Genomic DNA, 23,291 nt, shown 5'->3' on the forward strand with positions numbered 1-23,291 from the left:
CACTGAATTAGCCCATTAGAAGACCCCAATAAAACTATCCAACACAAGTCTGCAACTAAATGTTATAAAATAGGACATTTTAAGCCTGATGAAATTCTATCAATTATGCTCAAATTATGAAAAAAAGTGATGAAAAACCGAAGGCATTGACGCAAAACCCAAAGGCATAAAAATTCACATCAAGGGGGTTCTGACAAAAATCAGAATTGAAATAATGAAGACCAGAGGATTTTGAAAATGATGCTTTCAAAACCAAAGAGATTTCCAAAGAATCTGATCTTTTCTAATGGATATGTAGCAATTTTATATTGTCCATGATTCTGAATTTGTATACCAGAATACCGCGGGCCAATACTGTTCGAGAAATGTGTATACACTAATGATTATTTTCCTAAATCAGAATATAATCAATTGTACTTTTAGCCTCTTGATGAAGGTCTGCACCTGTATGTCCCATCTTAGATATTGTTCAAAGTTTATTTCAAGATCCATTTTCATTCAATGAGTCTTAACTAGAGATTCCGTAGGTAAACCAGGTAGCTAGAAGTGTACAAAATTTATAAAAACTGATGGTAATTGCTCCTTATATCTCAATGAATTTGAAAAAATCTCCTGAAATCGATTCATATGTGGAATATCCACAATTTCCTCTCCCACATGTAAAACCCAATGGTAATTGAACCGATGATTGGATCCCGCATTTTAAAGGTCAGTTGGGAAGGTTATGGAAACTTGGGATAACACTCACAAAAGCCTGAAAAAAAATTGAAAACGCTTCCGAGGACGCAAAGCTTCGAAACAACATCCCATCCAGAATATCGAGCGAATTATCAAGGTGCAATCTAGAAACCATCATTCCTGGCTGCCGAATATGAAATATGCATTTGTAGATATCTGCCCGTTTCAGGTTATGGACCGTAATGTGTTTTTTATCTCTAATTTCCATTTCGTTCCATTCGGACCTAGCATTTCCAGTCCTCGTGACGAATTGTTTGTGCTTAATTACTACGTAAAGCGGTCGTGTGTACTTTGACAAATTGTCATTTTTTTTAATAACAAACTACGTGGAAAGTTCGCAATTTTAACTGCCACACGAAAGACCCGCTAATGATCGGTGTGGAATTAATGGATGACCAAATGCGTTTTCAATTATATATTTTTTTTTCACATCGTTCTATCAAAGGCCTTATCATTATAGATGTAGGACATTAGTATACTCGGTTTTTAACCGATAACTTAAACGAGGTTGTTCAGAGTATTTGTTGAGTATAAGGTTGATTTTTATTCATTTATTTATTTAATTCATTGTACAAATTTTTGTAACCCATCAAAAATCACATGGGGTGTCAAAACCACAACATGGTTAATTATATTGGATGATAAATTTCATCAAACAAAACAAAAACAAAAAATAATATATTTACAACGTTACACATTGATTTTGACAAACAATAAACATCAAGCATATAATCAAGGGCTCTATAAAATATCTTATATTCCTCTATTCTGTTGTAGATTTCAGTTTCCCCTTAAGTTTTCTTCTATCTAATTCCTTCAATTTAGTTGGTAGTTTGTTGTACACTTTTATAGCCAGATAGTTTACATTCTCTTTTTCTGAGAAACTAATATATATATAGTAACAGGCCAATTGACAAGTCCCAGGTCTACCATATTACACATTTTTTTGGCAATATTCAATTTTATTATTCAACATAGTTGCCTTCGAGGGCGATACAGCGATTATAGCGATCTTCCAACTTTTCGATACCATTTTTGTAGTACGATTTGTCTTTTGCTTCGAAATAGGCCTCAGTTTCGGCGATTAATTCTTCATTGGCGCTAAATTTCTTTTCAGCTAGCATTCTTCTGAGGTCTGAGAACAGAAAAAAGTCGCGAGAGGCCAGATCTGGCGAATACGGTGGATGTAGAAGCAATTCGAAGCCAAATTCATGCAATTTTGCCATTGTTTTCATTGATTTGTGACATGGCACCTTGTCTTGATAAAACAGCACTTTTTTTTCTTCAAATGGGGACGTTTTTCAACGATTTCATCATTTAATCGATACAATAACGCTATATAATAGTCGCTGTTGATGGTCTGGCCCTTTTGGAGGCAAACAATGAAAATTATACCTTGAACATTCCAGAATACTGATGCCATAACGTTGCCAGCTGACTGTTGTGTTTTTCCATACTTCGAATTCGGTTCATTGTGTGCAGTCCACTCAGCTGACTGTCGATTGGACTTCGGAGTGAAATGATGGAGCCATGTTTCATCCATTGTCACATATCGACGAAAAAATTCAGGTTTATTGCACTTAAACAGCTTTAAACACTGCTCATAATCATAAACACGTTGTTGCTTTTGATCGATTGTGAGTTCGCGCGGCACTCATTTTGCACACAGCTTTCTTATGTACACATATTTTTGTCAGTGACAGCCTCTTTTGGACGTCCACTGCGTTCGCCGTCTTCGGTGCTCATTTTACCACGTTCAAACTTAACAGACCAATCAATGATGGTTGATTTTCCTGGTGAAGACCCCGGAAACTGTTCATCAAGCCAAGATTTTACTTCAACTGTATTTTTTTCCTTCAAAAAGCAATATTTTATCAACAAACAAAATTCTTTTTCTTTTTCATCTTTTTTCTAATAACAGTAGTTTTAGTCACAACGCAATGGTCGGACTGCTGTCAAATTTTGAAGCTTGGTACTAACTAAAAATCATATGGATTTAATACAACCACCGCCATCTGTGCATTAGACCGAGGATTTTTCAATTGGCCTTAATAGTATACTTTTTTGGCCACCTCATTTTGATATCGAGTTATAAGTTGGAAAAATCACTTCAAGGTTTGGTTATGCTCAAAATTTTCTGTTCGCCAAGTTTGAAAATATTGAGAAATAGGTTAATTGGCAGCCTAATTTTTCACTTCCAATCTACAAACTCAAAACCACATCTCCTCTATAATTGCATCTTGAAATCTTCACCCCGTGAGATACATGTCCAAGACAATTAATTATCTTATGTCAATTATAAGCACGAGGTAAATGTACGCTCTCTCGAGTTAAACGACAAACAACATTCGACATCCTATGTATAACAAGGGATGAACATTACATGTTTATCTAGAGAGAGTGTAACTATGTCAACATTTAGGGTAGGTAATTGTTTGATGACGTAACGGCGTAGTCGTGAGGGTGTCTTAATTGAAGATTTAGTCTTGAGCGGTTTCCGATGAGGGCAAACAGAATTGAATCAGTGCTTAATGTATTCCAGAATAGGAACTCGTGAGATAACTAGTCAGCAAAAAAAAAATTATTCATTATAACCTCAACAGATACTTGCGTAAGCCAAAAAATAATAAACATAGATAGAGGGAGTATACGCAATTTTTACATGTCCAAACATGGTTAGATTACGTTGTTGGATTGTGATATATTTTCAAATCCACAAATTTACTATATCGTTATGAATGTATATTATATTGAATGAAATATATTTATTTGAGTGATTCCCGATTGAATATTCAAATTTGAATATTCGGAATCCGATATTTTTCCTAATTATCGAATTCATAATAAGCAGAATATTTATTATTTTCTGTATATACCTGCTTAAAGTCAATGTTTGACAACTTTTGCTCTCCTAGTGTCATCGGTTGTTTCATGTTGTTTGGCGCGCTTGAAGCTTTTGTTCTGAATTTCAGAGTTAAGATATTTATTTCAATATATTTTGAGTTAATATGGAACTTTGATTCATTATGGAATATAAGAAGTTTTTTTTTGGAGAAACTCGCGATATATCGTATCACTGATATGTTTCCATTTCCGCGAGCTTCATGTCAAATTTGATAGTTTAGCACTTCAGGAAGAATGGAACGATATAACTTGATTCGTGGGATGCCTAGGCGTATTGGGCAGTTGATTAGAAGAAGAAGTGGTAATACGGACTATTGAATTTGGATTCAGTTGCAGATTTATTACAAAATCAAAAAGAAATAATCATTTAATTTAGATTTTTGCTTATTTTGTCTCATCCTGAATAAAGAAAAGATTGACAAAAAAAGATTTTCTATCAAATATATTATAATTGGAATAGAGGAAAATATTCATCTCATGTTCAGGACATAGATTGTTTATTTTTGAGAAACTTAGGGGTCAAACTTGTTTTACAAGTTTATACGCATTTATAGCTGATTATTTCCAATTCGGAGATTGATACCTGCTGGGCTGAATTGGGATTTCTGTCTTCTTTCACAGAAATATTCAAAAATGTTGCGTAAACATGAGAATAACAATATTTTACGGTAATGCGTTTAAAACAACAGCTCCGAGTCCCTCTCCCTAACCTCTGGAATATATTTCGAAATCCAGGTTACCTATATACACGGAAAAAATGAAACTTTGTTGAAAACTCCATTTCGATATGATATTGTTCCTATAAAATCCACCCTGATGCCTGTATAGCCTAAGGTGTACGAAAATGGAGCCGAAACAACGACAAGAAAACATCATTTGGGAGTATAATAGTGAATTTAATTAATTTTGTATAATGCTCAAGAAATTATTATCTGGAGTTTGAAAAGCATTCCACTCGGTATGAGAAGTAAACAAAACATTATCGTTGCTGTTCCCCCATATGCTTCAGTTTGTGATATTCAAAATAAAGAGAATCGATTGAGGTTATTTGAATCATTTAATTATCTTCCTTCCAATCTGTGAAAGATTTTCGACAATAAAATTCAGAAAACAACGAAGACTAAAATACTGGGTTAATCGAAGGAAATTTTTCCATATTAGCTTGCAATCGACAGTATAATATAGGGACTTTATAAATGAATGTAACCGCGAATTTATAAACTCGGTCTGTTATAATTGAAATCAATCAGGTTATTTTTGATATTCTGCTTGGAATTTCTATGGTTTTGATGAGACGCTTAACACAAATGTTTGCACTGAGTTTGGAAATATTATTTTATGTAGATGACGCTCAACATTAAACTGAGGTTCACGTCTTTCCCTCCGACTTCGTCTAACCCTTCTTCGGCCATCATGTGCACCCAAAGAGAATCGAGATTCATCAGAAAAGACGATCTGATGCCATTCCATAGTCCAATGTTGACGTTCTTTGCACCACTATAATCGTTGCCGGCGATGCTGAACCGCCAGTTGTGAACACAAGATGGGATCGATAATGCTGCAGTCTAAAATACCTCATCCGGCGGTAAACCGTTCGGACAGTTACAAGATGGCCTTGTTCTCCTAACCACCCATCAGCCAAAGATCGAGTTGTCGCAAATCAGTATCTAATGGCCATAAGTCTCAGACGTCGATCTTGATCTTCATTTGTGCCCCTTCGACGTCCAGTGCTGACTCTTCTCGAATTTTGGGCATTATCAAACCACGCTTGACAACATCTCATAACAGTCGTAGGATTTCTGTTCGTACGGTTAGCAATCTAGAAATTACAACCCCGCCTCCCGTAGACCAATTATTCGACCTCTTTCAAATTCACTTAGCTGGCGATAAATTCCGCGTACACAAGCTCTAAGCATTTTAACAACCACTAAACATCGACTTTGAATCTTCTCGAACATCTGGTTTGTTGTAAAATTTAAAAAACTTGCAAAAAACGACTACAATATTGAAGTCACAAAAATTGTTTACATGAAAAAACCTTCACAATTTTTTTCTCCAAATTGAATCATTTACTCTTCGCTATACTATCTAAGTTTTACCAAAAAAATGGAAATCAAACAGCTCCTTCTGGGTGTTTCAGTTTCTTTGCCATTTGGTATATCTCAACACAAGCTCCTGTAAACTGCTGACTCCACATCATTACCCTCCTCATTTTTTTCCAAACAATTATTATGATTAAGCCTACACAGTCTCATCTCCTCCCCCATTATTATTCACATCACCCCAACGATCGAGAATCTCGAATTCCAAGCGAAATATTGTTGTTCCATCCCGCCAAAGATTAACCAACCCTTCAACCCCAGCTCACGACCGTTGATTCCAACGCATTAACAAACAAACAACCTTGCTCAAACACACGCTCCACTTCAGATTCGTTAAGATCAACACTCGAGAGTCGACTGCGTTTAGTATTCCGTGTGGGGCAACAAGAGGCATCGAACGTTGCACTTCATGGCGCCCATGGCGGGGCCAAAACACGCGTCTAAATGCCTTATCCTCATCTTACCTGAATCCCCGCTAAATCATCCACGTATGCAGTCGCACGAACTTTAGCGTATGTAAAACCGGGGTATCTGTGGAAAGTTTGGAAGGACGAGGATGAGAGGAATTGGAGGGAAATGGGATACGGAAATCCTCGGGTTGGGACAGGTGGATGAATGGCCAGACTGCTCCCGAACGGGACGTCACAGGCTAGACAGGAAGGATGTGCAGGAGTTACATAGGGTTTGGTGTCTTTTCGGACGGTTAGAATCCTGGATTTTGTGCTTTTGCTGCAGCCGGCTGTGTTGATGAGGGGAAGGGCGGATATTGATTCTTGGTTGTGTTGGGGATTAGTTTTTCTGGATTTTTTTGTATTATTCTTTATATTACACTTTTCTATATATTCTATTACGTATAAATTACTCCATCCTATATCCAAGTGTACGCTGTTCACACGCATTTATCCAAAAAATTTTTGACAAAGTACTTTCGTCTTATGGCCTAGATCGAATCTGTTGGGTAGGATTCAGTCATACTTGTGTGATAGATTTATGTTCCTTATTTAAATTAAATTTCTTCATTCGTGCAAAGAGTTGAATTGGGAGTGCCTCGAGGTTCTTATTCGGGACAACTCCTTTTCATTTTATATATCAATGGTATCAGCAAACTTTGAACTGTAAGCAGATACCATTAGAATATATTTTGCGTTGAGGACTTCAGATGATGCCCGGAAGTTTCAGGATTTTACGAATTGTTTTCCCTGCACTACTCCTCCTTGAATATTGAGAAGGGTAAACACATAACATTCTCTGAAATTATCCAAATCGTAATCATTTCTCTATCTCTGAATGGTTTGATTCTAGAGAGAGTGAAAGTAGTTAAGGACATGGAGCTGAGAACATATTTGGATTCAAAGTTATCATTTGAACTCAGCATAGATTATGTTTTAAGAGGTCTCAGAATACTCGGTTTCACTCTGGGAATTTCAGGTGCGTTCAGAAGTGAGGAAATCCTGAGAGTTCTTTATTTTTCTCTGGTTCGCAGTATAGTCGAATGTGCAACCTTGATTTAGGGTTACTCCTACTACAAATTCATTCATAGAATCGAAAGAATAAAAAAGGAATGCAGTACAGCCTTGTACTAGATTTTGGGAATAGGCACGTCGAATGTCCTTATGGTGCAAGGTTGATTCTATACAGAATTGATGCTGTAGAGATCAAACTTTCTTGTATCAACTAATGAATGGTCATTTTGATTTTTCTATTATCAGTGAAATTGATTTAATTACTCATTTGTTCATCATAGAAATTTTTTTATGTTCCGAGAGCACACCCTCCATGACTCCATTTTTTCAAATGGCACATTTTTTCATTGATATTGTTATCATTTTCCAAGTTATTTTTAGGAGAATAACATACTTGTGCCTATGAATTAGAATTCCAGTTGATGTTAAACATATAGATAAAAATATCTGTCTAGTTTCTTTCTCATCAGATTAGTAGTACATACTACTTCGCCCCTAAATAAATGATCTTCCTACCTAGTTGATTGATATTTATGGTTGATAGATTCGCTAATCTGTAGATCTATAGAGCTGACAGCTCTACATAGCCTGTGAATCCATAGAATCTGCGAATCCACAAAGCCGGTAGAATTGTAAATGTTGATTTGTATACCTATTTCACAGAAGAGTAATATAGAAGATCTTAGACTGCCTGTTTTGAGTTTGTAAGTTCAGCGAGTTTTTTGAACTATAAAACACTGATGAGGAAAAATTGAATTGAAAAATACAAAAATACCGAAACGTTTATCTGCCCTTGTGTCAATTCAGTTATATAATTCATTAACCGTTCAATTAATTTTCTTCGGTTGATTCCTGATGTTTTGTCAATTTGGAATTGTATCTCCAGATAGAAAAGTATTTATCAAGAAGAAATGGGGCACAATGATAATTCTGATATTAATTATAATTTCGATATTTATTATAATTTTATTGTTATGGATAAATGAAATTCGAAGAGAAAAAAGCTATACTACTCGTACTTACAATAATGGCAATTCAGAACAATTCCTTGAGAAAGAAAGTTATCATTATTGACCCTAATATCAATAAGTTAGATCTGATTATATTAATTTCCCTCCTCCTAGAAGATAACGATTTGATAAACTTTCGGCGACTGCTTCAACCCCAAATCTATCATATCCTCTTCCCTTCCCCACATCAATCGAAGTCCCCTCCCCCAATACACCTCATCATATTTTGACGCACCTTTATCTCCGGTAAATTCGAAAATTATTCTAATCCTGATTTTCCGGGACGCTGTAAAAATCCGGGGAGGTATTCCCAGGGGCAATTTAAAATGTGACTTTATATAAGAGGAAAAGAAAAATGGCATTATGCTGCCGGTTTACAGAATGACGTGCGCCACTGGATCAGCCGAGATAACGAATCGGGGCCGATAGCACGTGACCGGGGTTTTCGATGAGGTCGCATTAACATATAACACCCTCTTTCCGGTTACCTCTAATGTTGGTACCAACAAAATATTGACATCTCGGATTGGGAGATTCGATTTATGATTATGGGTGATGGGTTGACATGCAAAGAGGGAGGAATGAGGGGAAAGTTATAGCAACATTGTAGAAAAAACCATTCGTTGATAAATGCTGATAGTTCAAAAATAACAAGGCTTCCATTTTTTTTTTGAGGGGGAGGTTTAGTGGAAATACAACCCCTACTACCTAAGTAATGATAGTTGACAGCAACACATTCTCTAGGGATTGATTATTTTCAGAACAAAAACAACATATCGCTTATATAATCCTTGTGGTGTCAAGACTTTGTTATTCCTTCATATTAATGTATATGTTTATAATGAATTCAGTTTCATTATCATTCATTTCAATTTTTTTGCGTCTTTTTCATAGTTGTACTTGATGCCTACTTCATTTTTCATTTGTAATGAAAGCTTAGATTTTCAAATATTCCATTGAATATTCAACTATGTAGTGGCAGAGAGGACAGGGGAAATAAAAATCCTTAATGAGACACGAATACCAGTGATGAATTCCATTGAATAAAATTGTGCGCTCGTACATCGAACAGATTGCTCTATAATTTCGTCAAAATTTCTGTGTTCTTCGAATCCATTCAAATTTAAAACGGAGCAATATAAACACAATAAATTGCATGTTTTGCGCATAGGTCTTCCTATAATAATAGATTGCCAGGATCGTACTTTCAACGGAATGGGATATCAATTATAAAATGATGATTTGTATATCTATTTCACAGAAGAGTAAAGAGCCAAAAAAGCATTACTTGTTGAGATATGTAATATGTTGGAATGTTTCGTAGATTAAAATAGAGTACAGCAGAGTTCAACAGTACCTCTTTCTATTCAGAGACCCCTCCTATTTAACTTGTTTATATTGTTCACTCTTATAATTAAACAAACTATAGAAAACGTTCGCCTCACTGATAGGGACTCCGCACAATATAGACTCTAAGAGTCCCAAATGTGGTTGAGATTCAACAGTGGAAAAGTACCATTTGTTGTAAACCTAGAAGCTGCCTTGATAATTATATGGTATCCAGTTAGTGTAAGCTCCTTTATTCAAAGGGCTGTGAATTTCGTAGATCAACTAGACAACAAATTATCTCTATGTGCCACTGGCATAGGGCTATCCATTATTTCAAGCTCAAACTAATTCTATCTATCCGAGGATGCTTTATCATCCAAGCAAAGAAGTAACTGTCCAAAAGTTTTCCTGAAGGTTTCTCAAAAGTAACTTATACCGTTTTATTTACAATCAAGTCACTTTGAATTTGGAATAACCATAAAATATTCTGCTATGGGCGTCAGTGTTAATGAAGACAAAAAAAAGGCCGATGAACTTTCAGAATAGATTATCAAGGGTGTCATCAGAAATACTAAAGTCTTTCTATGGGTTGGAAAAGGACAATAGGGGACCCTTTGCAGAAATAAAGATCCCTCAGAAAATATGCCTGTACAAGAGAAAATATTTATGAATTGCTTGTGTGCTACACAAAAATTTCTCACAGCTACCTTGAACTGATCTGCTAAAATCTGCAGAATATGTGAATCGGACAACTCAACATTATTTACACTGTACAAATGACCTCAACTGAACAGCTTAATAAGCAAACGTGGGCAAACCAGTTCTATATCCCCTTGAAGTTGTAACAAAGATCCAATGAATTGTCATATTTTGATATATGGCAGAAGATCTCTGGTAATTGTTGAGTAGGGTATATAACAAAAAAGAAAATGGTCATAATTGCCTTCAAATTGATGATCCTTCCAAAAAATATTATCTAATACTCTCAAGAAGATGGTTATCGATGAAATTTCCAAAATTCGCAAAGACATATGTTATCCTTTTGAACAACCTTCGCATTATCCAGTCAAATATAATATTCATCCCATAAATATCAGCCAACTATCACAATCAAATAATGAGTTTCGAAAGAAAGAGAAATCTATATCTTCCAAACGGCTACTTTATTGCCCCTTTTCGCAACAATGAACTTCAGAAACCATCGAAATTCTTCACTCCCACGATGATCCCACTCAACATTTCGCATTCGTTTCGAATTCAATGTTCCACCCTTCGACTATTATCTGACCAACATCTCACCCTCTTGTTTGGCTCACAGCATCCTAACCTCATTGAAATTCCATAACGGCAGTCTGAGGATCGGTTCACGGCATTATACATTGCCTCGGAAACTGGATAATAAAGCTACTATTACAATTCTTTTGTCGTTTTCGACCAAGAGCCACGCCATCCAGAGATGTTGAAGAGATTAAACACGTTCGTGTTTTCAAGGGAAGCTCGGAGATATACTTATCTGAAATATATATCCAGAAGAGTTACACACTCTGCTTTGTACAACTGGAGCGAGTGGTTCTTGAAAGATGGCTGATGGGTTAAAGGGCAGAATATGTATATGAAGGGGTGTCTGACAGCTGATAGTAGGCTGAAGGGTATGAAGACGTGACTACAATGCTCTTTGAGAGAACAATGTGTCGGTAAATGCTGATTTGGGGATTTTAATGTCTTGACAGATATATAAGCCCTCTATTGTAGCTGAAGACCTTAATTCCTGAAGAATTGATACTACTTCAACAGCTTTTTTTTGTTAGTACCTAGCTTCAAAAGTTGCTTGTTAACATGTTGAAACATGGAGTTAAGTTTGAATCAATATACTCACATCGTCAAAAGTATTGGCTTGTTGAATGTAACATCACTATTCTTGTGTATGGAATCTTCACTATTTTATCACTTAAATGAAAACAATAAACTTGCAAAAAATGTTTCTTGTTCGAGAGAATACAGGTGTATTAGAAGGTAATCAGTTTTCAGGCAATAACGAAAGTTGTAATATTGAGACGGAGACCCCCCGGCCGACCTCCAAAGAGATGGCACGAAAGCTGGACATCTGTTTCCCAGGAGGCTGAATAGTGGAAGAAACAAGACTAAGTCTTAAGAAAAGAGAAAGAAGAAGAAGAAGTAATATTGAGAATATTCCGTATAAAATGGTGAGATATCCAATTTCTCAGTTTGACTGGGCAAGAATAGTAGCCCTAAATCAAGGAGCTTTGTCAAACTACCGAATTGCGCAATGTTTGAATATTCTACAGACTTCAGTAAGACGGATAGTGGCCCTTTTCCTGGAAACCAGCAGCGTTGCTCGGAGACCGGTGTCTGGTCGACCCAGAGTAACATCTGCAAAGGAAGACCATTATATCACATATTTCACTCGAAGGAAACGAATGGTATTTGTAACAGCCCTTAGAAGTCAAGATGATAACACCCCACGATGGATACAAAACATTCTTCAAGAGAACAATATCCAGAGAATGAACTGGCCAGCAAGTTCACCAGACATGAATCCATTTGAGGGATTATTTGAGGAGAGCAATATCCAATCGCCAAAACCCACCTTCAACTTTTCAGGAATAGAGTTCAGCCTTTCAGAAAGAATGGAACGATTTGCCTGAAAATTTCATTAATGACTTGATTCGTGGGATGCCAAGGCGTATTGGACAGTTGATTGAATGAAGAGGTGATGATACAGACTATTGAAGTTGGATTCAGTTGTGAAATAACTATAATTAAACAGAAATAAATAATCAATGACTTTGGATTTTTCTTATTTTGTCTCATACTGCATAAAGCAAAGAGTAACAAACAAAGATTTTCTATCACATATATTGCAGTTGAAAAAAGGAAAATATCCATCTAATTTCCAGAACATAGATTCATTTCTTGAGAAACCTAGAGGAGGCAAAGACTTTTGACGATGTGTGTATATGTCAAGTGACGCTACGTTTGAGGCTATTTAAATATGACTTAAAACGAGTTTTGTGTATTGACCACCTATAATTTTTCTGCAGATCTCTGATTACTAGATTTTTGCAGACCTCAAAAGAATTATCCAGAATCATCTTTCTACAGAAAAGGTATAGAAGAGTTGAAGTACATGAATCATTCTTAAAAATGACTATTTCAACACATAAAGTCGAATTTTGAAGCAAATATATGTTTTTACTGATAAACACCAGAAATTATTGAGTGAGGTGTTATACAAATAATTTACAATTCACAGGGAACACATTTATTATGCGCATTCAGAAGTATTACACTCGATATCGATCATTTACCTCTCAAATAAGATCCTGAATTATAATTGCAATATTGTTTCACTATTCATCAAAATATGACAGAATGCTGATCGCTTTCTGAAGTATTCAACTCACCTCATTGGTTTGAAGAGAGCTTGGAATTGTCCTGGATATTGGATAATCAATTTCAGTTGAGTTCCTCCGCTTTTCTGTGCTGTAAAGAAATAAAAGTCGTCAATACATCTTCTTCTCAAGGTTATTAAATATTTCAGAGATGGTTAATCTGGCCAGTATTGGGAGAAAATTCATTTGAGAAGTGATCCAAAATATCAATAACGAATTGTTCAAATGTAATTTCATCTGCATATATTGAAAGTTATGGAATCATTGCACCTTCCCTTCACTTTTCAATACATATCTACAGGGTGTCCGAAATTCGATGCTCACTGGAAGCATTTCGAGAACTATAAGATCTCTTTTTTCAAAATAATATAAAATATCAAAAAGCAGATCATGGATATCTTCATTCGTTCTCAAGTTAAAGGGTTCATTATACAGTAGTTGTGTATTTTGCAATTTTATACAGAGCGAGTCTTTGACTTCTACATATATTTCAACCGTAGATTCCTTAGGTCAAAGGAATTATTTTCCCCTTACCATTTTTTCTGGTTCGACTCGGTTGAAAGATATAGGCTGTTGAAAATCCATTATTGAAAAGAATCATTTTCCAGTGATATCTTCCAAATGGTTTTATCGAAGGAAATGATTTTTGAAATATAATTTTTAATTGATATGATGCATCTTCTCCCAACATGAAATTCCATCCAAATCTAGTGAAATTATGTAAGAAAACTCAAGTTTTTATTGGATTTCTTTAAATTTGATGATATTCATTCAGTATAAACAAGGTAACGTATAACATTAAATCTTAACGGTGTAAAAATCTTCGAGCACAGATTTTTCTTAGGTACATAGAGTAAGCTTATAATTCTGAGGCGAATTTCTCTTATGAAAATTTAAAATAGTTACATCTAGGCCGAATCGGAAAAAATGGTAAAAAAAAGTGCTCCTATTGACCTCAAGAATGTCCTGTTGAAATAAACAGACTCACCCCGTATATACACGCAAATTCTCAAGTTTGTCTGATCTGCTGTCACTCTAATATCGACTTTTCTTCGGATATTCTTTCGAGGTTATTAACTGTTGTCATATGTAAGGCAGGAACGCAATAATCAGAATTACACAAGAATTATAGATTTCATAAAGTAACTATTCTAAAAGAACGAGTTTAAACAAAACTTAACCATAAGGTAACCAGCTTAGGTGAAATATTCTTCTCTTTCGCGACATACCCCGCATACAAGCTGTGAAAAAGTCTCACCAAATCCTCCCCAGAAACACCGTCGACACAAAGTTTTCGTTTAACATATGGAACATTCCTGCAAGCCTCGTTTCACATTGTTTATTCAGATAATTGAAATGTCGCAAGAGAGCTTCAAGAGCGACATTACAAAGTGTGGGGCTACCGAGAATATGGATAATTCATGCTTATACATTCAAACGAAGTCCTCCACAATTCAAAATATAATTTTTGTGGTTATGTTAACACGTCTACGACAGCTTTGTGGGGGGAAGAGAACGAATGTCACAATGTGTTCGGAAATTATAGTAATCTAGGATAAACACGCTCCTGCTATGGTATTAAATATTTCATAACATTATGGGGGTGGAAAAAATATGAATGGATTGTTAACCTATTCATTTTGAACGATTTATGTTTTGTAGGGAGAATTTTAGGTTTGGGGTTTTTGCGATTTGCCTGAATGTTATTTCGAACAAGTTTCAAACTTTTCTTTTATGTGGAAATGATGTGTATCCACGCTTGCTTCATGAGAATATATAGGGTGAGTCAATCGGTCGTAAACTCTTGGAAATTTTGGGCTAGAAGTCGAATTTCGACGGAATCGACACAACTCAGTTAGATTAGATTAGATTTAATCTCGGATTTAATTAAAGAGGTTCCCTTTCACTGCAACCTGATGGTCTATTGTGCCCCCATCAGAGCTATTCTCTCAATAACGTGATCTACAGCTCTACTTCCAGTTCCAAAGTTCTAATGAACTCCAATATCTGGGATGGCTTCAATGTCTAAAGCAGGTTTTGCTATGGCTAGTGATAGCGAGGCATGCCCCCACCAGGTGATCTGGAGTTTCTTCCTCCTCCTCGCAGAATCTGGACTTGTCATTTGCTGTTAGACCAATTCTCATGAGGTGTTTCCTAAGACGACAATGCCCTGTGAGGAATCCAGTGAGGAGGTGTAGCATATTTTCACTAACATCCAGATACTTCTTTGATCTTTGTTTCGAAGAAACTTTTTGGAGTGATCCAAACCAGGAAGATTCCGCCAGAGTATTTCTCTTTCGGTTTCTTATTATTATTATTATTTGAACTGGGGTCGTTTTCTTCGGTAAGCCTTCCGGGAACTGCGACCATGCAGATCTTTTGTTCACTACCCTACTCATTCATAGAAACCCAGAGAGGTCGTCAACGACGGTCGGTTTCTTCCTTCTCCTGAAAATCTTTCTTGTAGGTACATTTATCTACGCCACAGAAAGGGTTCTGGCCGATGAAAGGAGTTTGTGCTCCTTTTCTAGCGAGTGTGTTGGCCTCTTCATTCCCTCTAATTCCCGAGTGGCCGGGAACCCAGATTAAAAAAAACCTAGTTATTCTTGTCTATGTAGTACTCAGTGCATAAGGCTTAATTATTTTCGACGCTACAGGCTGTACTATTTTTGTTATTGAATTGCCAAAAAGTTTTCAAGTCTTCTGCAAATTTACGTCTAAGTCTACAGAAATTTTTTAAAAATGCCGTTTTAAAAATGTCAATAAGTCCATTTATTGAAATAGCATAACCTGAATTCACATTTCACGTTTTGTACATACACACTTACATACATACACTTTCCATGCTTACAGTTCAAAGAAATCATCAAAATATTTGAAAACATTCATTTTGACTGATAGTAATGAAGACCACGTGAAAAAACAGAAACATAGTCTGAATTCTCTTAAGACTGCCTTTCAGCTGAAAAATTCTCAGCAATATGTATCGCTCATATGATCTGCTCAGATGTCTGCAAAATTATTTAAAATATAATTGAAATGAGGTGCAATTCGATTTGAAAACAGTTCACAAACATCTGAGCAGATTATATGAGCAAGAAATATTGATGAGACTTTTTCAGCTGAAAATATGCAGTCATTACGAACTCCTTAAGAGAATTCATACTATGTTCCTGTTTTTTTCACGTAGTCTTTATTTCATTTTGTCAAAATAAATGTTTTCGAATATTTTGATGATTTCTTTGATTTGGTTCATCTTTGATTGAATGCAATGAAAATGAAATTCGAAATAAATGATACCAATATAAGACAGAGCAAATATCAACTAATGAACAGATGTAAGATACAATAATAAACAAGTTATTCAATATTTTTGAGATTCCGATTTTGATCAACTGCTTTTTATCATTTTTTTCAATAATTTGTAAATTTTTCACGCATTTTTTGTCGTAGATACACATTCTGCCCTTCCAAATCATATAATAATTTTCGCAATACAGGATAACCCTAAATTTAGCTTCACTCATTTGATCAACACACGGGCTGTCAACTGGAAACTTGAAAAATGTTCTGGTGAGGGAGTATTATTAGGGTAGACCATTTTCGAGAACATGTGACACGAATGGACATTTAATTCATCGATTTCGTTTTGAGTTTCTATTGAATGAGTGATAAATGAATAGGTTTCTACGTTGATAATAATAAAAATAAACTAAATATTCAGTTTTTACATCTGGGTCGTGTGCTTTTCTCAGTCTAGGAGCCTAATTGATAATCAATACACTGTACGCGAGTGAAATGAGTATTATAGAATGAAATTGGATTTCTTCGTTTCTTATCAGAGAAAAATATCCTTGAAAAGTTTCCTCACGGGATTTCTTCGTTAATAAGAAATAATCGCTAGCCTTTGTGTCACTCGATAAAAAATTAACAAAATATTGAAAGACAGATATCACAATGTTTCACTTTTGAAAGGTCTTCAAATCAAAAAGTGTAGTACAGAACCAAAGTTTTTTTCCTAAACTACCAGTAATCCACAAAAAAGTTCCGGGGGGAAGAAGCACTAACTGTTGCAGAACAAATATCACCCTGTAGATTTACATTCAAACTTTGCATATCACATGATGAAAACTTTAATTCGAAGTATCTATGCCAAATTTAAGTTGATTATCTCTTGAAAGGAAGCTGCTATGAGAAAAAATTGGAAAATATCAAACTTTAACTTTGCGAGTTCATGTTTATAGGACTTTTTTTAATCGATCTGAGGAATCTATCATTTTAGTTGTAGATACCTTCAATTTAGGAACACCCTATATTTCAGACAAATTAAGAAACAAAATATTTTGGCGTTCGTGATTCTATCAGATGATGCTATTTTTTACATAAGTTTTGGTAATACCCAATGAAGTTAGTTGATCACAATAGAACTTTATGATGTTTCGACTTATTCTCAGTCAGTTTTCAAGAAAAACTTTCAAACCTCGTATCTCGAAATACGAAACATTCCCTAGAAAAATTCATATTTCAAACTGTATATTCGAATTATATTTGTCATAATCATTTATATTTATACAACGAATCGAGTCATATCATAATCATTCCATAAAATTCTTGTTATAGAGATAACCGTCGCATTCGCCATTTTGCATCGTGGAGCATTCAGTTTATACATATTGATAGTCTGTTTAATTCCGTTCGATTTTATGGAACTAAATATTCTTGAAACTATATTCAACTTCAAAACCCACTGTCTGTCATGAGAAATCAAAATAATAATTGTGTAATGAAGCAAAAAGGCAAATTTTTCACTCGCGCATTCGCCATTTTGCAACAACTCACAAATAATGGAGAAACAATAATTACACATCAACGGCAACCCTGCGCCCTCTCATTGCGTATTCAGTTTACATCGAATTACCGTTAAATTCCGCAACAACAAGGAGGTGACACACTGAGAAGCCCGCCATCTGTTCGCCATTCGTGACAAAACCAATCTTTCCCAGTTCAAATTGCCCCGGATTTGTCATGGGACTCACGTATGTAAGAAAATTGGTCGTTAATATATCGCACTTTTCATAAAACTCGAGGTCGAAAGAACGGTAGCAATGCCGCTTTGCGTGGGACGTTATCTGTCCTGTTACACCGGCGTGGGAATATCCTCATTGATGAAGATTTGAGTTTGGAACTCCGAATCGTTGTTAAAATGTCTGACAGTTTCTCAGATTGTTCGGAAGTTTTCGCTCTTAGAATGATGTGGGCTTCGCCTTTGGCTTGAAGTGGATGTGGATCGACCCTTCGAGTGTTTTCGATGCTTCTAGGGGTTATTTTCTGGGGGTACAGGAGTTCAAGGAACTCTTCCTTTAGGATTAATCGAATCCGGCAAAATTTTTGGTATTTCTTGTGGAAATAATTTCGTTTGTAATAGGAAATACAGTATGAAATACGACTTTTTATTTCAGTGTTGCTTTTATTCGAATCATCAATTTCTCTCTAGATCTGGCTAAATTTTTATGTGAAAATGAATTTCTTTGTAATAGGAAATACAATATGAAATACTACTTTTTATTTCAGTGTGGCTCTTGCTCGAATAATCAATCCCTCTCAATATGCGGAAATCTGGTTAAGTATTTGCTATTTTATGTGAGATTAATTTCTTCGTAATGGGAAATATAGAATACAACTATTTTTTTCAATGTGGCCTTCGTTCGAATAATTCAATTTCTCTCAAAATGATGAAATACGACCAAATTTTCGGTATTTAAGTGGAAATTATTTTATTGGTAATAGGAAATACAGTATGAAATAAGAAATTTTATTTCAAAGTGGGTTTGGTTCGAATAATAAATTTCTCTCAACAAAATGATCAAATACGTCTAAATTTTGGGTATTTTATGTGGATATGAATTTCTTTGTAATGGGAAATACAATAAGAAATACGACTCCTCACTTCAGTGTGGCTTTTGTTCGAATAGTCAAGTATATATGATTATCTGATGACCAAAAGTGGCTATGAATGAAACTAAGAAGTTTTCCGCCTTCACTTCATTTATTATACTCAAGTATTTGTCACATCTATTTCAATTCAATTGTTTCATTGGGAGGAGTAGTATGTGTTCGTGATTTGATGAACAGATTTTCATATAATATTTCTATGTCATTGTTTTTTTTGTCCTAATTTTTCTTCTGAAATTTCGACAGAAATACAGGAATTGATACAATAATTCATTATGCTGATATCAAGGAGGATAGGTGGCCAGATATTAAAATTACCTGGTGTCCTTGAATTCTTCAATGTTTACCGTACTCAAGAGTAAATTGAATTGAATTCAATATTAAGTCAGCTACCATTTGAGTCAAAGGAGATGAATGAACTTTATATCATAAACAAATCAGATATTTACAATGAACCAAAAGAAATTCCAAAAAAACTTCAAGTCAAATTTTTCGTTTTGCACCTCAATGCAGCTTCTGATGAGCAACTTTCTGTCAAATTTGGTTTAACAGAAATAAGAAATCAACGAGTAAAGGAAAATTCTTCTGAAATTAGGAAATGAAAAATTATTTGTCATCGATAATAAATTATTATTATGGAATTTTTCAAAGTTCAATTGATATTGCTTTTCTTCATCAACTTCTGTAATTTCCTTTTAACATTCCACATACTGTTAATGAAGTCGATTTATTGTGTAGTAAAACAATGTTTTCGTAATTCTACAGATATAAATTTTTCGAACTGACCTTTCTCAATATTTCAAAGTAAATTTAAAATAACAATGAATAATGAGAAAAACTGGGATAGACGGAATTAAACCTATATCTCAAAACAACTACTGCCAACTATACCCACAAATATCCTCAAGCATAAAGAGGAAAGTCAAACCAGTAATTTAACTACATATATTTTCATGAAATGGTGAGCAACCATAAATATTCCAAACCAAAAGCTAGAGAAATATCTATTTGTTACGACATACTGCGCTCGAGAGAATACAAAATATCATCCGGGGAAAGATATCGTAGCTGACAACCATTTGAAACATAGAAAACGAGGTTACACATCTCAGGTTTATTCTTACCTCATTTCGCGTTTATTTTATATAAACCTTAATCCGTGAAATTTAATAGAGAGGAGACATATACGCTATTTGACGTGGTTGCTTCCATAGAAGAGTGAAATATAGTCACAATTACTTGAGAAGCAGGAAAACGTAACTTTATTGCATTTTCCGTGAACTAAGCAGATAATAAATTAGGTCTGCACGGCCCCACGAGTATATATATGATGTTTGGAAGCACAGAAGTCCGCCAAATGTGAAGACTATCAATCTTGAATGCGAAAATAATGAGACGGAAGTAATTGCTGAGATTTTGATAGGAAAGCTTTGATAGTTTGTTTTAGAGTTTTTTAGGCTGTTTTCGAGCAGCCTACATATATCAAAGTAATGAATTTTGTGAAGCAACGAATCTAAAATAGTAAACTAAACACTATGGGTTGTAAGGCGTTGAACATGTTCATTATATACCAACTGACAAAGAAACTGCAACACCCAGAAGGAGCTGTCTGAATTTTTGAATTTTTTTTGGTAACACATAGATAGCATAGCAAGGAGAAAATTACTGAATTTGGAGAAAAAATTCGTGTTGGTTTTTTCACTTTTTCATATTAACAGTTTTTGTGATTCAATTATTGTAGTTGTTTTTTGAAAGTACAAACCGTACGAACAGAAATCCAACTACTGTTATGATGTTGTCAAGCGTGGTTTGATAATGCTCAAAATCGAAGAAGAGTAGGCACCAGACGTCGAAGGGGCACAAATGAGGTTGAAGATGGACGTCTAAGACTTATATTCATTAGAGACCGATTTGCGACAACTCGATATTTGGCTGATGAGAGGTAAGGAGAACAAGGTCATCCTGTAACTGCCGAACGGTTTACCGCCGGATAAGGTCTTTTGGACTGCAGCATTATCGACCTCATCTTGTGTTACCTCTGACGGTTGAGCATCGCCGGCAACGATTACAGTGCCAAGAAGGGTTAGATGACGTCGAGGAGACAGACGTGAACCTCAGTTTGATGTTGAGCGTCATGCACACCGGACAGTAGGCGTTATGTTGTGGGTTGTTATTGCATATGCAAGTAGGTTAACTTCAGTCTTTATTCGTTGTAACATGACAGCACTGCGTTAACCTCAAGAACTATTGGAGCCACATGCCCTCCCTTGACTTAACCGGCTCGATAATCCAATATTTCAGAAAGATGATGCCCGACCTCATTTTGCCAGATATAGTTTCAACTTTTTCGAAGCGACCCATGTGAATCTTTTGCCATGGCCACCCAGATCCTCCGATCTTTCGACCATAGAGCATGTTTGGGACATCATGGGAAGAAGGCTTGGAAACTTACCCCAGCCCCCACGGACTTCGGAGGCTCTGAGACATGAAGTACAGGTAACTTCTATGACTTTCATAAAAAAAAAATTGACTATCACTTCTCTGAAACGATGAATATCTGAAAAACCCTAACGACACTATTCAAATCTCTATAAAAGATTATGCCTACAAACCGAATTTCGTGAAGTTACTTCGAGAAACAAATGAGTTATAAAGAAAGAATGAAGAACGCGAATTTCAGTTTTTTCGAGATATCTCGGGAACCATTGGAGATATTTTGGATCTATTCACACAAACACACTCTTCCCTAAATATCGCAATTTAAGCGACCCTGTATTTCTAACGCTTTTTGATATCCCTGTATTGCCCTTCTAAATAGTTCTAACCCTGTATATTATACAGTTCATAGTAGAAGTAGGCTATATTTTTCATTTGATCCTTTTTTTTTGTATATTGTCTGCAAATGAAGTTTATTACTATTATCAATATAAATACATGTCTAAAAACATTCTAGATCGAAACAGCAATGTTCCCTACCCAAGAAACCAAATTTTCAATAAAACCGTATATAAGATGCGAAACAAGTGAAAGAACACTTATCGCTCGTCAACCTTGTTCATTCATTTTATTTTATTGTGAAACATTATTTTTTGTATTTGTTGAATAAAGGTTATTATTATTATCTTTCGTTTTTCATAACTCTGTGGTTCCATAAACCTTGGCCCACCCTGTATAACTATTCTAAACAACTCACATAATCGATGAACTGTATTCACATCCCAAAATCCCACACAAAATGCCCCAAAAGAACAAAACGAATAATCCGCATACCTAAGTTGGTATAATTGATTCCCAACAGACACCACTTCACTAATTTCAACACTATCTTCCATCTTCTGCATTATTAATCACGCTGAGGATGGTCTCATCTATTTCATGAATATTTGAACAGCCATCCTTTCACAGTATAACGCAAGGACCATGGGGATAATGAAGAAAAGCCCCGAAACTGAAATTTCGAAAGAAGATTTTCATCCAAATCCAGAAGTCAAAGAGAATTTTAGAGCACCATCTGTTGTTGGGAATAAGGAGAGTTTGGAAAGTGTAGTTTTGTTTTATATTGGAGCGAAATGGATAGATTCAACGATGCTAGTTTGAAGTTTCTGAAGAGTATGAAATGAATAATTAGCAGTCTTGAATGGAGTTGATTCAATGTGGGAGCTAATGGTTCTTTCAGCAATTAAAAAGAAAACCTGACCTGATAATTCTAAAATAAAACTATTTGAGAGTTATCTCTGTTCTCAGTGAACTTGATTTTCTTCTAAATACACCGAAGTTTTGTCCTTTATTCCATGTGAGTAACTTTTCATTTCTCTTCATTTAGTATTATGGAATTTAATAGGCTATGCCGATGTATTGATTTTTAGAAATACATGCTATGTGCATTGTATAGATCTCAAAGTCTCTTAAATTCCATCTACTACCTTGTTTTCCACATCAAAGAAGAACGTTGAACTTCTTTGTCTTTTGCAGTTAGGCAGTTAGTCTTTTAGTTCTCCATTTCAGTGTTATTCTTTCCTAGTGAAGAGTCCTGCTCTAGCAGGTGGCAAAATGCCAGTTAAGAGTATATGTGTAACTATTGATTACACAGTCTCAGTGCCAGCCGGTATTTAGTTTAACACGCACTTCCTACACGAGTGACATCTTCGGTGTCTTATGTTTCCTCAAGACTTTTTATCCTTTTCGCCAACCTGCTTTTTTAAGAAAGTTTGCATGATTTTTCACTTTGTTGATGGTTTTCACACAGAGTTCTATCAGATGGTCGTCTAGGAATGATATTTACAGGTCTCCATGCCTCCGTACGTTGCTGACGAACCCTGTTGTATTCAAGAATCTCAGGATTGTATTTTGCACGATATGAGCTTGTTGGACAAAGACATT

General features: G+C 35.3%; 1 protein-coding gene across 1 annotated transcript in view; it reads right to left on the bottom strand.

Moving 5' to 3' along the window:
* Positions 1-23,291, bottom strand: part of LOC123682087 (extracellular serine/threonine protein CG31145) — a 183,336-nt gene that overhangs the window by 60,137 nt on the left and 99,908 nt on the right. Inside the window, exon 5 of the mRNA XM_045620483.1 lies at positions 12,972-13,050. Coding sequence (XP_045476439.1) covers positions 12,972-13,050 — 79 coding nt within the window. The remainder of the gene's footprint in view (positions 1-12,971; positions 13,051-23,291) is intronic.

Source organism: Harmonia axyridis, chromosome 6 (assembly GCF_914767665.1).
Source record: "Harmonia axyridis chromosome 6, icHarAxyr1.1, whole genome shotgun sequence".
Classification (NCBI taxonomy): Eukaryota; Metazoa; Arthropoda; class Insecta; order Coleoptera; family Coccinellidae; genus Harmonia; species Harmonia axyridis.